Genomic DNA, 17,590 nt, shown 5'->3' with positions numbered 1-17,590 from the left:
TTCCAACGCCTGATTGGCGGCAGGACACCTTCACTATTGTGGAAGGTTTGCTTGAGCCCGCCGTGATATGCGGTGATCGGAGCACACTAGGGATTCCGTTAATATCTCATATTTAAGCAGGTCTCGCCGCCCGCAAGGGTGCCATGTGTGCACTTGTCTATGTCCAGTGCCAAATCACTGCAATTCAAGCCGCTCCTCCGATGGGGCAAGCAATGGTGGATCTACTCCAAGATTTCCAAGACATCATGCTCCGGGATGATCTGCCACCCCAGCTGCCTCCCAACCAACCGGAAGGCCATCGCATCGATCTACTTTTGGACCCGATACCTCCAAGTAAGTTCCCTTATCGACTTTCAAAGTCTATGGAGAGGGAGTTAGAGCAGCAATTGTCTCAATTACTGCGCGCAGGGTTTATTAGACCTTCTTCTTCGTCTTTTGCTGCACCCATTCTATTTGTGGCAAAGAAGGATAAGTCCGCACGACTATGTGTCGACTACAGAGCACTCAACAAGCTTATGGTAAGCAACAAGTTTCCTATGCCCCGCATCGAGTACATCTTGGAAAGACTCAATGGTGCAAGATTTTTTTCAAAGATTGACGTCAAGAGTGGCTATCATCAAGTCCGGATTTTTGAAGCTAACATCCCAAAGACAGCTTTTCGAACTGAGTGAGCTCATTACGAGTTTGTCGTCATGCCCTTTGGTTTGAAGAATGCACCACCAACATTCAACAAGATGATGTCCCGGGTATTCGCAGAGTATATTGGGAAGTGCATGTTCATCTTTCTCGATGATATCCTTATCTTTTCCGCTACAGCTGAGCAGCATATTAAGGATGTGCGATGTGCCCTACAGTTATTACGTGATAACTAGCTATATCTCAACGCAAAGAAAAGTGAATTCAGATTGCTGGAAATTCAGTATTTGGGCTACATCATCAGTGCTCAAAGGATTCGATTAGACCCTGAGAAGATCCAAGCTATCACCAGTTGGGTTGTCGCCACGACGGCTCAGGAGATCCGATCCTTTGTGGGTTTGTGTCAAGCATACAGCTCGCACATGGAGGGTTTCTCAACATACGCAGCCCCTCTTACAGATTTACTCAAGGAGATAAAGACACATAGACAAAAAGTTCAAGTCACAGGCAAAGCTTTGCAAGCCTTCCACAACTTGCAACGGTTGGCCACAACATCACCAGTTATGAAGATCGCCTCTTGGGATGATCTATTTCTGGTAATCACAGATGCTAGCAATGTCGCCATAGGGGCAGTTTTACAGCAAGAGGATAGGCCCGTGGCATACTACAGCAGAAAGCTTAACGATGCCGAAAAGAACTATTCAGGGTATGATAGAGAGCTCCTCGGTGTCATCCAAGCATTAAACATTGGAAGCCTTTCCTATATGGACGGACTTTCATGGTGAAGATAGAGCACCAAGCCCTTAAGTGGCTTCAGACAATGCCTAGTATGCAATGGAGTGATCGGCAGCAACGGTGGAGCCAGATATTCTAGCAGTTTGGGGGAATGATCGAGTACGTTCCCGGCAAAAACAACCCGTTGCAGACACTCTCAGTCGGAAAGGTTCCATCCAAACCATTAAGCAGGCCACTGTGCTCGAAATCAAAGGATAGGTTCTTGATAGCATGAAGACAGTACACGGAGTCAGCAGAGTTTGGCACGCAATTCCAGTTAGCCATGACGCTTGCTCCAAGCCATTACTCATTAGAGGATGGTTGGCTTTTCTATAAGAAAAGATTATGTGTACTCAAAGACAAACGGCAGTTGCTTCTTCATGATGCCTATGACGCCCTTATCGGTGGCCACAGAGGTATCAACAGGACTTTGGAGAAGTTAGAGCGCTATTTCTATTGGCCAAAGATGCGGAAGGATGTATACAGCTATGTGCAGAATTGTCAAATATGCCAAAAGGTCAGGGCTTCCCACAAGAAAGCGGCAGGCTTACTTATGCCATTGCCTATTCCTCGACGGTCCTTTTAAGGACATAGGTATGGATTTTGTGGGGCTTTAGTAAATATTGTATGCTTATTCCGTGCACACAAACGGCCAGCGCTGAAGATGTAGCTCCTTTGTTTATCAAGTATTGGTATCCCATTGGAGGGTTGCCAAAGACCATCACATCCGACAGGGACTCCAAGTTTACGTCTAACTTTTGGCGAGCCTTGTTTGATAATTTTGGTACTAAGCTGCAGATGTCTAGCGCTTTTCATCCGCAATTGAATGGCGAGACAGAAAAGTATAATGGTATGCCATTTGATATTTTGAAATCATATTGTCATGATGCTCAGGGAAAGTGGGAGCAGTTTCTTTCGCTTGTGCAGGCCATTCTGAACGATACCTATTCTTCGAGTATTGGTCGCACACCTTATGAAGTAGCGTTTGTATGGCGGTTTACCTCACTCCTTAACCGGATGGTGTCTCCATCTCTTGAAGCCAACAAAACCACCGAATCAATGGCAGAGATTATGGAGTCCGTGAAAAGCCGCATCGCCAAAGCTCAATCATCATATATGCGCCAGGCTAACAAATCCAGACGAGATGTCCAGTATAAAGAGGGTCAATGGGTGTATTTATGCATTATCAAGCAAAGATTGAAGCAAGTGGGCAAGCGATGCCCTAAGCTGTCCTTCAGGAGCTTCGGACCATTCCCTATCATTCAAAAGATCAATGATGTCTCAATGAAGTTACGCCTACCAGAGAGTTGGACTATGCACAACGTGCTCCATGTAGCTTGGTTGAAGCCATATTTTGGACCTCCTCTTTCAGAGATTTCCAACGAGCAACAATCTGAAGTTCTTGATGAAGCCAAAGTTTTACAGCCAGAACAGATCCTTCTTCATAAATTCAAGCATGGGTCAGCATGTAGGATCCGTGAGTTTTACACCAAGTTCCATGATCGAGGTACACAGATCCTTCTTCATAAATTCAAGCATGGGTCAGGACGTAGGATCCGTGAGTTTTACACCAAGTTCCGTGATCGAGGTACCCATGAAGCAATGTGGTTGGACGAAGATTTTTCCCAGGAGTTTCCCCAGATATTGGCGGACTACTTGGAAGCAATGAACATACCGCCAAGTTAAGGAGGGAATGTCACATGCACCCCTGCACTTGGGTGCGGGTGCAAAGTGACACACTGGCTACATCGACAAGTGCATTATAGTTCCTAGATAGGAGATTTTGTCGTATGCTGTGACCCCTTTGTGAGCCCTTGTCCAGGGACAGTCATGCACAAGCTTCATAGGTCAGTCTCTATGCCTTAGGTCAAGTCAACAATTCAGTTCTTGTTCACTAGTACCCACTGGAGAACAGCAGGTTAAGTGTTTCCATCTTATAGGTTAGGTCTTAGCCTAGGTTAGGAGCCCTTTAGGGCCCCCAAAGGCTGGACAGGTAAGCAGGGAAGGCAGCCTACAAAGGCTGCCCAAAAACTCCCCTAGCAAATGAGCCAGGGAGGGCTTTTATAGGCTGGTTGTAGGCCAACCAGTCTGTAAAACAGACTGACCCAGTCGGCTGTTTACAGACTGGGTTGGCTCAGCTCCAGCCCTATAAAAGGGCCCCTTGGCTGCCCTTTTGAAGCATTCAGTTTGCTCCTGCCTTCAGCTCTCCTACAGTTCCACTTCAGCCTCCTTGTGCAGCCTCTGAACTCCTCAGATCTGGCCCTGCTCTAGCCTCAGCCCTTGGCCATCAGTTCAGCCTGATCTGAAGGTGACCACGCAGCACAATAGTCGGAGGTTTGGACCAGCAAACGGAGAGAGGTTTGGACACTGTTTCCTCAGCTTTCTCTCATTCCTCGCCTACCCAGATCAGAGATGTCTCGGGGCCTTCATTCACGAGGGCGTCCGACACAGAGAGTACTTACTCAGGCGACGGGGCTTGGCCACACCATCAGACACCTCTCAGAGCAGGATCACAGAGTTCTTCCCATTGAGTGACATTGATCGTCCAATCTCTAGCCGCAGACGTGACACAGACCCCGACCCGACGACCGCAACACGACACACGAGACATCGAGGGAACACAGATTACTCTGGGGGATCTCCCGTCATTGTTTAGACTCAGGATACGTCCCACGGGAGTCATGGTGGCTCTGGGCTTGCGTCGAGCCTCCTCCAGGACACCGAGACGCATGACACCCCTTGACGGACACCAACGTCCCATCACCGGCTATGCACCAGCTAGGGCGACATGACATACGGAGGATTTCGCTCCGCTCCACAGTCTTTTTTCTTTTCGTTGTCACACCCAGAGGTATTTGATTATGTATGATCAGACTTAGGATTCAGCACGGGTGATAATGCTCGTTTTAGTAGCTCCACCCTTACTGTGATTTGTATCCGGTTTTCTTTCAATCTCATAGACCCATTGTTCTTCCAAAGACTAATAAAATTTCTTTCTTTCTTTCTTTCAGCTTTCTATTACAGGCTACACAGCCTACTTCTTAGCTCTATTCTCTCAGTCATATCTCAGCTCTCTCTCAGTATCTATTACTCTCAGCTTTCACTCTCTCACTCACGCAGTAACCTTGCATTCCGGTGGCCAGCACAAGCCTCTTCCTTGCCTTGCAGAAGCGTCCTACATCGTCAGTGTGGACAGCATCAAGGTCTCGGTATTGGTCGGCGTTGCCTCTCAGGTCTTTGGGTCTGCTATACGTGTGCACAGTGAGCTCTTCAGAAGTGCGTTCTGTTCTCTCTCAAAGAGTGTTCTTTGTATTTCTCAGTTCTCCAAGTATAAAGCAAATCCTCCCCTGATTGGGGGAGGGGGCCCTCAGTGGGTATAGGGACCCAATCGGTTGTCGACTCTACTCTCTCTCTACCCTCATCTCCTTTCTCTCTCTATGGTAAACAACGCTAATTCCTCGCTAAAGGTTTAAAGAAGGTCTTGCTGTGAATTACACGATCAGATTACCATTGCATGTTACATTGGAATAGGCTTACAATCCTGAAAATTGAACCTTTGCAACAGTCCTTGAATGTATTTTGACTGTTTGAGTACAATGCCTTGATCTATTTGCATAAACTTAAGGCCCAAATAATGATGTAACAGCCCCATATCAGACATCTCAAATGAAGCTTCAAGATCATTCTTGAATCCCACAATTTTCTCTCCATTTGTCCTATGAGCAGCATATCATCCCCATATAGGATGACAATCAACAATCCTTCTTGTCCTTCACATAAAGTGCCACATGCACTAGGGTCAAGCCCAGGTTGCAGTGACTTGTCAGCCTGGGCAGCAACACACAGTACGTGGGCTGGGGGAGGTGCCCTTTATAAGCAGCCTTAACCCCCTCTAGGTTGGCCCCTAGGGCTGAGGAAACAGCCCGACCAGCCCAGCCGAACCAGCCAACTGGCTGGTCGGATAAATAGGGCTGGTTGGGTCGGCCAAAACAGGCTCACCCCTTATCGGCGCTATTGGAAAATCTGCATACCTTCCAGCCCCTATATAAGGGGAGCCTTGCCCTCATTTCAGGACTCAGCTCCCAGCCTCCAACAGCCCCTGTCAGCCAGCATATGGTCGAGGTTTGGTGTCCTATTTCAGAGCGTAGCTCCATCTCCCACATGTGGTAGTTAGTTAAGTGGTCTCAGTTTAGTTTTGCATACCAATTTGGCAATCGTGTACAATAGTAGTCAGGGCATTTATGCCATCAGTATAAATAAAGCAGTGTACTATAGTTAGGAAGATCTCTGGTGTCTTTCATGCTTGAGTTCTCCTTTTATGCTCATCTATTTTCTGTAAAGCTAGTCCCCTCATGTTACATTGGTATCAGAGCAATATGGTTCCTTCTGATTAGAAATAGGTTGGAGGGAGTCTTGATAGCAAAGCTCAGTAATGGGAAACCTGGCTAGAAAAGGGAAATCATGATGGGATAAGCGAATTGGGGAAATGCCAATAAAGGTTGACAGACCGGGGAATTTCTTGACCAAGTCTCGAGACAACTGGAGTAAACTTTAGGGCTGGCTACTTCTGTAGGCGAGGAACTGGCAACAAAACTCAGTTAGTAGAGGAGGGAGCATGTTTGGGATATTATCTAATTTTGTAATTTGTCCCTACCCTGGACTTGTGATGGCACCATACTCCATTAGCCTCTTCCTCCCTTCCTTCCTCGCACATCAGGCCAGCTCCTATCTTCACCCGTATGTGTTTACACCTTGCAGGAGGTTAGAGGGAGATATTTTTTTCCTCTGGCAGTCACTGTTGCAACAATCTTTGGATCTACAAGTCTTCCATCATGGACCCGTCCAAATGGCTCACATTTCACCTTCTCGTCAAGAATGTTAAGGACTAATGGGCTCAGTTTCCAATCCCACTGGCCTTGAGGCTCATGAGGAGGGGGAATCTGAAGAGTCTGCCAGCCCAGTTTCAAGCCTAGCAAGAGTGAGTACCCTCACAGCTAGAGTAGCAGGTGTAGCTATCAACAGTACGAAGGTTGAACATTTCACGGCAGTTTGTGAGGATAGTCCTGCAGTTTCCTGTGCAGTTCCCCCTTTAGGGAGGCAATCGTTGCAACACCAGTCAGCAGAGAGTTTGACGAGTCCTTCCCTAGAGGTGCCCAACAGCTCCTCCATTCCTTCAGGGAGCATCCAGTGCAGTCTACCCCTTGGAGGGGTGCTTTGCAATGCTAGTTGCCTCTCAACTCCTTGGGGGGACATCCACGGCTCCACTTCTCCCGAATTTTCTCAGTGAGAGAGTGACAGTTTTAGTGGCTCTTGGCATCACTCAAGTTCCTCGGCAGGCATTACAACCACAATTCTAGATCCTATGAGGGTGGCAGAGTTTTTACCCTTAGCAATTATCACGTCAGTAGAGGAGGCAAGTGTATTCCAGCCTTCTCTCATAGTAGTCACGCAGACAACAATACCTCAGTTTCCAGGAGTGCATAATGAGTATTCTAGAGTTTTCAAACTTATTGTTTTGGTTGCCTAGCCTTTGTGGCTTTGTCATCACCCCAGCAATTCATGGAGTAGCACCAACATTTCTATGTGGGTGGAACTTCGGCAAGGTGGAGGGTGCATGCCTGCAGTTGGTAGCCAAATTCTTGCCATTAGCCTTCCAAAGCGTAGTGCCTCTGCATTAGCAGCCCAATTAGTCCTCAACAGTGTGAACGAGAACATCATGCAGTTCATATTTCTAGGAGCCTATCAGAGTGCCATACCCCACGAGGATCAGGAGTTCACAATAGTAGCATGGTGGGATGATTGACCACATATTGTTCGGCTTCCAATTTTTCGTGGCATTACCGGTTCTCAAGAGTTTTTATTGAGCTGCCGTGTTATCATAGCAGAGCATTCGTACCTCAGTCTTTTGGAGTAGTGCCAGCTCAATACTAGTGCCAGACTGTTATTTCCCATTTCTTCGTGAGGATAGTCAAGTTTCGAGTAGTAGTTGGTAGTCATTGTGATCATCTTCACTTGGCAGATTCACTCAGTACCTCAGCAGCTACCATCGTTCAGAATTTAAGCAGGAGGGAATGTCACATGCACCCCTGCACGAGGGAGCATTGCGACACACGGTCTGACTCCATATATTTGGTCGTATGCCGTGACCCCTAGTCCAAGGACAAGTCAGGCACGAGCTACGGGGGTCCATTCCCATTTCCCAATGTCACACGCCACAGCAGAGCAGTTTGGGTTAGCCAAGGCAAAGCATTGCTAGGTATCCACCTAGCAACAAGTTCAGAAGAGGAAAATATCACATGCACCAGGGTCAAGCCTAGGTTGCAATGATAATTGGCTGCCTTGTCAGCCAATTGCAGCTCCCTACGCAGCATACTTGGCAGGTTTTTGGGGCTCAAAAGGGAAGCAACACGCATAGTAAGTGGGCTGGGGGACGCACCTTTTATAGGCAGCCTCAACCCCGTAGGGCTGAGGAAACAGACCATCCAAACCAGCCTATTGGCTGGTTGGCTAAATAGGGCTGGTTGGGTCAGCCAAAACAGTCCCTTCCAGACCCTATATAAGGGGAGCCTTGCCCCTCATTTCAGGACTCAACTCTCAGCCTCCAGCAGCACCTTTCAGTCAGCATATGGTCAAGGTTTGGTGTTCTATTTCAGCAGCATAGCTCCATCTCCCACAGGTTGCAGTAAGTCAAGTGGTCTCAGTGCAGTGTTGTATGCCGATTTGGCAATCATGTACAACAGTAGTCAAGGCATTTATGCCTTCAGTATAAATAAAGCAGTGTACTATAGTTAGGAAGATCTTTGGTGTCTTTCATGCTTGAGTTCTCTTTTTATGTTCATCTATTTTCCGCACAGCTAGTCCCCACATGTCACATAATGGGCACTCTCAGCTAGACTATCTTGTAGACCCTGATTAATACGATTTTTCTCATACCAAGCCGGTGTGGCTTGTATCAGCCCATAAAGTGCCTTGAGACATTTTCAGGCTTTGCGTTCCTGACCAGGCATTTGGAAACCACTAGGCCGACTCACATACACTTCTTCATGCAAGGCCCCATTGAGAAAGGCTGTTTTTATATCCAACTGATGTACTTTCCCTCCAAAATGCTACTCAAAGACCTTGTTGTAGAGACAGTAAGCCTTGCTCACACTACTTTAGCCAACAGAAATGCATTTAGTTGCCTTATTATCCAACTTCCTTCTCAACTAACAAGGTATATGTCCATAGGCTATGCAGCCAAACACCGTAGGATAGTCCACCTTGAGTTTTCTGTTATACCAAGTTTAAAGGGAATCACAATTGTCAAGGCCTTGGTGGGGCATGAAACCAGCCTCAACAACGTAAAGGGTGGTAGGATCCACTTAATCACAGCATACACAGTAATTTGACAAATAAATATGCACCACTCACAGGGGAGCTAGAGCGCTCCTACTCAGAAACAAGAACACCAATTGGCCCCAAACGTTGGCGCCCCTTGCAGTATTTATTTAACATTCATTTGAAGCCAAGCGGCTGATTACAAAGGTCTTTGGGAAGCTGCACCATAGGCAAACCAACGCCCGCAGACTCCCCGTCCAACCCACCCTGTAATTCCCTGCTCAACTCCAAACTGTGAAATGGCATCCAATTACTAGACAATCCTGAATCCTCAGCCAACCAAAGCGTGCAACAGAGACCCCAATAGCATCCACTGTCTGTGCCACGCCTGCAATTGCACAACCAAGTGCCCAACCAGCTAGACACGGCTGAACAACTGCAAGACAAAGCCTTCAACAACCAAACTTTGGTGCAATCAATCGTCAAAGCACTCCCAAACAGGTTGCCTCAGTCTATAGCCTCCCTGGCCATTGCCCAAAAGCATAAATCAACCTTTCTTCACGAGGAAAGAAACCCAAACGCAATAACTAGCTAGCAACCAATTAGGGAATGGCAAAAGCAGGCAAAAAGCAAGCCTTCTTCTACCCAGTATCCACAGAAGATAGGTCACTGGGGCTGGAAAACCCTAGATCCTACAGAGCAAAGATGATTCTGCTCTGGCACAGCCCCAAAAGCAGTTTAGAAGAGAACACCCACGCCTGGAAAGTTACCAGAATCAGCAGCAATACCTTGAAAGCTCTAGAAATCAAATCACAAGTTTCCCTGCAGAGCCTGGATAGTCTGGAAGCAAATCGTAATCTTCTAAAGCAACCTGGACAGCTTGGAAACGCCTGGAACAGCCCTAGATCAGGACGTAATCACTTGGCACAGCCCTGAAGACGTGTAGATGAAATCACAATCTGGAAGAGACACCCTATGTGAAATCGCAATCTACAATAGGCTCCTGGATCAGGTGCGATTTCCTCTAGCAGGCCCTGAATGCACTGGAACTGGCCCTGATTGATGGCGATTTTCCCTGGCAAGCTCTGGAAGCTCTTGCCAGATGACGATTTGGCTCTAGGAGCACCTGGTAGGCTCTGGCAGCTCACAACTGATGATCTGGTTCCTTCTGGAATTGATTTTGGCCTTCTAGCCCAAAAAACAGGGCTTTGTGCTCCTTTTGGACTCCTGTGCTAAAATTAGCAATTTTTAATTGCACCACTCTTCTAGTCCCTTGTTGCACACTTTGGCCCTAGGAATTAATTGCCTAGTAGTTGGGCGCACATTCACGATTTCGGATAGGCTTATGTTCATTCCCATCCTAGATTGGTAGGGTATTTCTTAAATTTTGGAGTTAAAATTAAATCTTATTTTTAAAATTAAACTCTTAAACTATCTGTGTGTGTGTGAGTGTGTTTAAATTTAATAATCCCATCACCTCGTGCCCGAGAGGCTCAAGGCAGCCACGTGTAAATTACGGGAGTCGCAAATCAAAAGTCCCATAATTTCACATCCTCGTGACAAGGCATCTTTTCCAAATGTGTGTTGCACACATTATTGCCTCCATCAAAATATGTATGGGGACCTCTTTCCTTTGATCATGCATCTGGCTATATCTGTTAGATGCCTATTCTTCCTCTCAGCAACACCATTTTGGTGATGTCTATATTGGGCTCTACACTGATGTATAATCCCTCTTTCCTTCAAGATTTCTTTGAAGGCATTTGACATATATGTCTATTCTCAAAGTGTGCACTTTGAAGTTTGCACCCAACCTCATTCTCAGCCATAGCAACAATTTGCTTGAAGCACTGAAAGACATTTAATTTTTCTTTTAGGTGATATACCCATTAAAATCTAAAAAAATCATCTATGAAGGTAACGAAATATGTCTAGGAGTCTCCAAAGAAGGCATATCATGTACCATCCCATGCCTCTGTAACAACTGAAAACTTCCATAGTTCATACTTGCACGCCATAATTCTGCATTTTTCATTTCTGCAGTCACTATTGCCACAGAGACATTAGACATACCGCTGTCGTGTTTGTCCAGCTGGTACAAACCTTGACTTAAAAGTGCATGTGGTGAATATTTGATAGTCCTTTTCTCAATTCCTGACAATGCACTGATCATCCTCAAAAATGACAGCAAAGCCTCTTTTCCCAAAAGAGGATACATAGACCAAATTCCACATACAGGACATCAGGAAGGCATAAATCAATTCCTTCAACTACTGACAGAAAAATCCTCTCAACTCCTTTCACAGAATATGAAGAATTGTTGGCACAAGCCACTCTTTTGCCAAATATGAGTAGGAAAAATTTATTTACAGATTTGTAGCCTGGAAGTCATGTGCTTGGAAGTACCACTATCAAAGCACCACATTGCATGTAAGGCAAAACTTACATTGAGTGAGGCATCCTTATGGTTGGCATTACACCTGGTATCATAACTGCAAACCTAAAAAGACCATTCCCAGTAACAGGGTTTGTTGAAGTCCTACCCTTGTTTGTATCCGATGCATTGGAATCTGAAACTATAATCTTCTTTTTCCTTTATTTGCACAACCTGTTCTTGCATTCATTAATGTGGTGTCCAAGCTTCATGCAACAATGGCATTTACCCTTTTTCTTGGGCTGGCCTGCATTTTCTGAAATTTTTTTGATAGCTAAGCTGAATCATTCTTGGACCGAGAGCCACCAAAATGAGGCTTATTTCTTCCTGTAGGCAATGGCTTGCAATCTATTCTTCTAGCAATAACAGCCCCACAAGCTCTAGAAAGTATGTGGAACTATTCTACCCCTCTCAGCAAATCAAGGAAGTATGGAAAGACAAATAAGTCTCTGGCAAAGAATTCAGAGTTCTAATATAAGTTGACTATTAGGTGTAACTTCATCGATGTTCAACAGATGTTCTCTAAGATCCTGGATCTTAGTCAAATGATTAGACATTGAGTCACCCTACAACATCTCGGCATTGTCAAGTTGTCTTTTCATAGAGACCCCGTCATTCCTCCAATGTATCCCAAGCTTGCTTGGAAGTCCTGGGAAATGGATGTGAGTTGACAAAGGTTGGGTATCTCTGGCATCCCATCTCCTCGGATCAGCAATTGGTGCAGTTGGCCCCACTTAAGCTTGCCTTGTTGAGGTGTACCAAGGGCATCTCCTGGCGGGCATCTTCACTTGTAACAAAACCTCATAGACTCTTTGCACGGTGCACCCAACAGATTCTTTACCATAAAACTCCATAGGGACACGCCATTAATTTGTCGTGCTACATTTGTTTCCTTGCAAGTATATGACGTAATGCAATGCTCGTTTTATAATGCTTCCATGTGGTGCCTTGAACCTTGGTCTCATCAGGCTGTTTTTTCCTGAATATTTTTTATGTTATTCAGGTAATCTTTGGCAGGAACTATGGGCTTCAGCAAAACCAATTCCTGCAGCGAAGCAAGCTCCACTATTTGACGAAGATCTTGCAGTGTTAGTTTGTTTTATGCCGTGAATTCTCTCTCTCTCTCTCTCTCTCTCTCTCTCCATTCAATAGTGACAGCTACTCTAAAACAGTTTGAAATGCTATCTTGATGCTTTCTCCCTACAGGGAAAGTACATTGGATGCATTGGAAGACATAGGGCCAGCTGAACTCTTTGAACAATTATTCAAAGCTATTGTGAGTAGTTTCTATGCAGTCTCACGGAGTCGTCCTTTTGCTGTTTGAGTAGTGTTCTTATTAAAGATGGTTGTAATGATTTGATTCTGTGTAGATGTTGGAGAAATGTATGCGTTAGTGCTTAAAACAGTGAGGTTTATATTTGCTAGCTGAAGTTCCTCTGAAGTACTGCTGCTTGTTTTCGTACAGCTGGGGGCAGGATTTGCAGTAGCTGAATCTTCATCTTTAGCAAATGAGTTTTTTGCATCCCAGTTTAATGAATTTAGGGATTTCATCATCTCAACGTGCAGTAAGGGAATGCATGCTGAGGAACTGGAACAGTTGTGCAAGGTAAATAGCTGGATATATATTTCTTTCTCAGTGAGCCTTACATGCATCTTACCTTTAATCTATGCGGTTTGGGAATTTTATAAGCAATGCAAATATAAAGGCATGTTATGTTATGATTGAATGAGTTTTTCAATTGAAGTTATATGCTTACCCTGTTCTCCATATACTGTTGAAAAAAGGGGTCAGGTTTGAAAATCATTGATATCTTGCAGGTTTACGAAACCATGGAAACTATATTGCAGTGTCAAGCTGAGGAGCTTCAAGATACACGAGCTTCATTTCCTGGTGATTCTGAGAATGCTGGGGCAATCTCCATGTTGGCAGAAAAAGGCAGTAGATACTGCAGCAATTTGATTACAAATGACCGAGGTCTGCTAAGGCGGTTAGTTCGTGAGCAACAGAGCTCACATCCTAAACCTGAAAGTGGGCAAAGTATCTTTACCCGCATTCTTGAAGCAAAATCCTCGCTTTTTGATAAAAAGCTTTCACGGGGTCCTGCAATGGTTGAAGTTGAGAAGAGATCAAACCTTCACGACAGCGATTGGACTTTGGTGTAACAGACTACCCTGTCATAGCCCCATGTGCTCAAAAGCATGCCTTGTTTCCTCTTGCAATTGTAAATATCATACATGAGGGGGAAGGCTTATACTGCATTCTTGGTTACTTATCCTCGGATGGTTGTGTATACTTTACTGAAGTGCATATTGCCAAGCTTGGCTACAACTGTTCATACCTTCACACTCCATGGCTTTTTATGTATAAGAGTTCTTGGTGTGCTGAAAATACATGGGGAGGCGTGATACAACTCATGGTATGTAGGAGTGAGACGGGAGTTGCTTACTGAAAAGAGATCAAATCTGGTTCATGATGCTTGTGAACCACTTCCAAGATGAGTAGAAACAGTCTGAGAGAATTTTGGATCAGATGTAAAGGCAGAAAGTTCTAGCCTGATGCCTCATGTTTCATGTTCAAATGGGGAAGCAAAATGTCTCAGAATGTATGGACCTTGATGCTAGGGTACAGTGTGCTGCAATAGTAAGGTGCTTGGATTCATCAAGTTGCAGAAGGGCGCTGTAGTAAAAGAATCTGATGTAAAAATTTTCTTATCAAGACAATTTTTTTGTGATGAATAGTGTGAGGTTGCCGGTCTTTGAATATTTGGATGATTCCATTTAAAGATGAGAGATGGAATACTTTGTGGAGAGAGAGAGAGAGAGAGAAGAAGAAGAAGAAGAAGAATATATTATCGTCCTCTGAAGACCAAAACCGGCCTATGGGACCTGAGCAATACAATATCACAAGTACATGAAAGCTCCTCCCGAAGATGGGAGGGTGGAAAGAGAAACCACCTTCTAGGATTCAGGTGGATTCCTATGCTTGAAGAGCTTATACACAAATGTTCCTAAAGCTAAAGGTGACCCTTTATGCAGCAAATCAGCCAGTTTGTTATGTCCCTCAAGGAGGTGATTGAACTCTTCCCTAATGTGTGCATAGTGAGGGCATATCATTACCATGTGTTCTTCTGTTTCAACCATACCTTGATCACATAGTTGGCATATTCTACTCTCCCTTGGCATCTTTTTCCATCCCCCTGTTTCTATTTGCAGCTGGTGTGATCGGGTGCGAAGAGAGAGAGAGAGAGAGAGAGAGGTCTTCAGGGGGCCTCGTGATCCTATGAGACAAGGTACAAACACAAAAAGTAACTCATTCAAGCCCCTAAGGGCTCAGGCAAAGGGCTCGCTAAGGCCCTTGCTGAGTGCCATGCTAAGAAATTCATTAACTCAAACCTAGTGCTCAAAACAAAACATAAAACTCTGAAATTCTGAGATGACAAAAGATGTGAGTGTCATCTACGATCCTATTGCGAAGATATCGTGCATCTGTTGGGAGATCAGCATCTCTTAATGTACCATGGTTAGGCTAAGGCATGAGTGAGGGCCTTTGTTGCAGGTGTGCCTGCCCCTGTGAGGGTAGAGTAGGGTATAGGGCTGAGGGCAGATCTGCCCATTGTGGTGGCCCCACCTGGGGGGTGCTGGTTGCTGCGTGGCAGCCCCTCTTGAGGTGCATTATGCTTGTAGGTTTGGGGACCTGTGTGGCCACCCTTAGAGTTAGAGACCTGCCCCGAGGCAGAGGTTGGCCGACCTGCTGGTCGGCCCTATAGGCAGGGGTCCAGCCCCTCGGAGCAGCCCAGTCGGCACTAGAGCCAGGGCTACTGCCCCTTGTATGGCTGCGTGGCAGCCCCTACATATAACAGGGGGAGGCAAGGAGTCGGCTCACCTAGGCTATGGGTTGGCTCACATGTACCAGCCGACTGAAAGGGAGGTGGTATTGAGTGCCTATATATACGCCCCCCTTCCTTACGTGTTCATCTCAGAGGAGCACATTTTATGCATTGTTTAGCAGAGGCTGTCCCCAGCAATTTAGGGGTTTTTGCCTGAGATCCCTTGCAGTCTCTCTTGCTTCTATCTCTCCTTTAAGTTCAGTTTTGTGTATGTCTTGGTTTGCTCTCTCCATTTCTTTTTAGTTCCACTGCATTTCTCACATGGTATTAGAGCCACGGTTGGCTAGAGACCCTAGACATGGAGGGAGCGTGGAGCCAGCAAACTGAGAGACTGTTAGGGCTGCTGTTTGGAGGTGTTCTTGAGGAGTGCGTAGAGGTGACAAGGAAGGCGTGGTTTCTTTGAAGGATGGATTCGGAAGTAGTTCTCAAGGGTCGGGACAGCAAAGGTGTGAAGGTACTTAGGCCCCAAGCCTCTTTATCATCTTCTTTAGCCCTCTCCTCTCTTTCAGTGAATCCCCTTCTCTACCATCCTCTCTCTCCTCCAGTTCGATTCTATGTTCACTCTGACATGTCTACCGTGGCTGAGATAATCGAAGAACGAGGCAAAATTTTCGGTTTTACCCACTTTCCCGATTGACCTTCAGTTGGATGGCCTCAATTACGGTGTCTGGGGGGTCATGATGGAATCCGTGCTACAGTCGTATGATTTTGCAGACTTCATATTGGTGGGAGTTGACAGACTTGATCCTCTTGCGTCCAACCTTGGAATCTGCAGTAGGAGGCAGAGACCATGTCTCAGTTGTGGAACCGTGTCAATGCGAGGGTAAGGTCATTTATTTTTCAAAACTGTACTCGTGGGATTAATCACATGAAGCATACGACGGTGGACAAAAGTATCTGGGAGAATTCAGCATCCTTGTACAACAGAATCTCTCCCATGAAGAGGGTCTCTTTGGAAGTTCATATGAGATTGTTGGATTCAACGAAGTCTTCTTCGATGCAGGAGCACATCAATAAGTTACAGGAATGTCAGCAAGACATTCTCCAGGTGGGGAAGCAGATATCATCCAAGGACATGTCCATAACGTCCCACCTGTCTTCTCAGTACTATGCATTCTATTCGTCCTTCATTATCAGTCAAAGGATGAATACGTTGATCTGGGAGAAATCGGTCCTGATGGTGCTCGACTAGGAGAAGAGACTTGTGGATCGTACTTATGACATTCACTCAAGAGGCTCTAACAGCTGAGTAGAAGGGTAGGTAGAAGATGACAGCTAAGGAACGAGAAGCATTAAAGGCTTCATGTATATGTAACCTGTTAGAAAATGAAATCCCACTAGAGGGTATCCCTCAGCGCCCAGGAATCATACGCAGAAGTTTTTCACTATGGAATCAAGCTTCATCAACATGTGTGTACATCACAACCATTCATGTGTGTGCAAGCCAACAAATAGACTGTGCATCATGACATATAGAAGCAACACTTATATATTTCCGTCCGTCCACAAACTGGACACAAAACAATACCAAAATATTCTCCTACTATATGCCTGGTGCCTCTAGATCTCCGAGCCCACGTGCTCCACTGAGCTTAGGTAGACTCTCTATCCAAAGGATCCCTTCCACGTTCTGTCTGGAAAACTAGCTAGGTGGGCAGCACCTTGAACTAAGTCTTCATCCCTTCGTAGGTCTCCTTCACCTCTTGTGTATAAGCCCAAGGATGGTCCTCCTGCACCCTTCCTGCTCTTGGTTTGCTGCTCCAAGTGATGATGAATGGGGCTCCAGGTGCCCCCTTGTATAGGGGTTGGTTGCCCCCTCTACTGGCCAACTTGCTAAACCCCCTGTAGCTGACTCAAACAGGCCTCCAACTTGCTACCCCCCCTGTAGCTGACTCAAACAGGCCTCCGACTGACTCAGCCTTGCAAGCCTATAAATTCCCCCCTGGGATCACACTTGCAGACCTTTTCTTGGCCCTGCTTAGCCACATGGATGGCTGCCACCGGCCCAGTGAGGTCCGCCCATAATACGGCCTCATTCTCAAACCCCAAGGCCCTCCATAACATGCTGCATCTGTTCCATCTCTTCTCAGCCATGTTCCAGGTCCTGGAAAAACTTCCAACCAGTCAATACTGAGGTTTCCTTGTACATGCTTGTCCTCTGCATCCATGGACAGCTTTGTGGCACTCTTGCACCACTTTTGTCCACCATGGTGGACCTGATTTGCTAGGTATCTCCTCTCCGATGCACTCGTCATATGGAGGCTCACAGATGGGGAGGTGACCAATCCTATTCCAACGTAACCATTGTGGTCAGAAGGGGCATTATTGGTGGTAGTGTCCTCAAAGAATTAAGGAGGGGATTAGTGAGCAGAAGGAAGGTTTTGCGGTCATCAAGTTGATTGTTCCAGTCTTCTAGTAGCACTAGGTAGGATGTGCTGTCGGCAGACATTCTAGTTCCACATGGAGGATTTCTTGGTGCAGTGGTGTAAGAGTCTTGATCGAGGCAAGCTTTCATGCAGGACCTCGAGGTATCAGGAGTGTT

At 45.9% G+C, this 17,590-nt stretch overlaps 1 protein-coding gene across 1 annotated transcript in view; it reads left to right on the top strand.

Moving 5' to 3' along the window:
• LOC147889821 (Rab3 GTPase-activating protein catalytic subunit) overlaps window positions 1-13,812 on the top strand; it is an 82,478-nt gene extending 68,666 nt beyond the window's left edge. Inside the window, exons 13-16 of the mRNA XM_087391664.1 lie at window positions 12,165-12,249; window positions 12,368-12,437; window positions 12,627-12,767; window positions 12,980-13,812. Coding sequence (XP_087247790.1) covers window positions 12,165-12,249; window positions 12,368-12,437; window positions 12,627-12,767; window positions 12,980-13,324 — 641 coding nt within the window. The 3' untranslated portion in view covers window positions 13,325-13,812. The remainder of the gene's footprint in view (window positions 1-12,164; window positions 12,250-12,367; window positions 12,438-12,626; window positions 12,768-12,979) is intronic.
• Window positions 13,813-17,590: the final 3,778 nt, after the last annotated feature.

This window comes from Dipteris shenzhenensis, chromosome 20 (genome assembly GCF_047967505.1).
Source record: "Dipteris shenzhenensis isolate YYH24624 ecotype China chromosome 20, Dip_SZ_1.0, whole genome shotgun sequence".
Lineage (NCBI taxonomy): Eukaryota > Viridiplantae > Streptophyta > Polypodiopsida > Gleicheniales > Dipteridaceae > Dipteris > Dipteris shenzhenensis.
The sequence above is the reverse complement of the archived record's forward strand: the minus strand, read 5'-3'. Positions and strand labels throughout refer to the sequence as shown.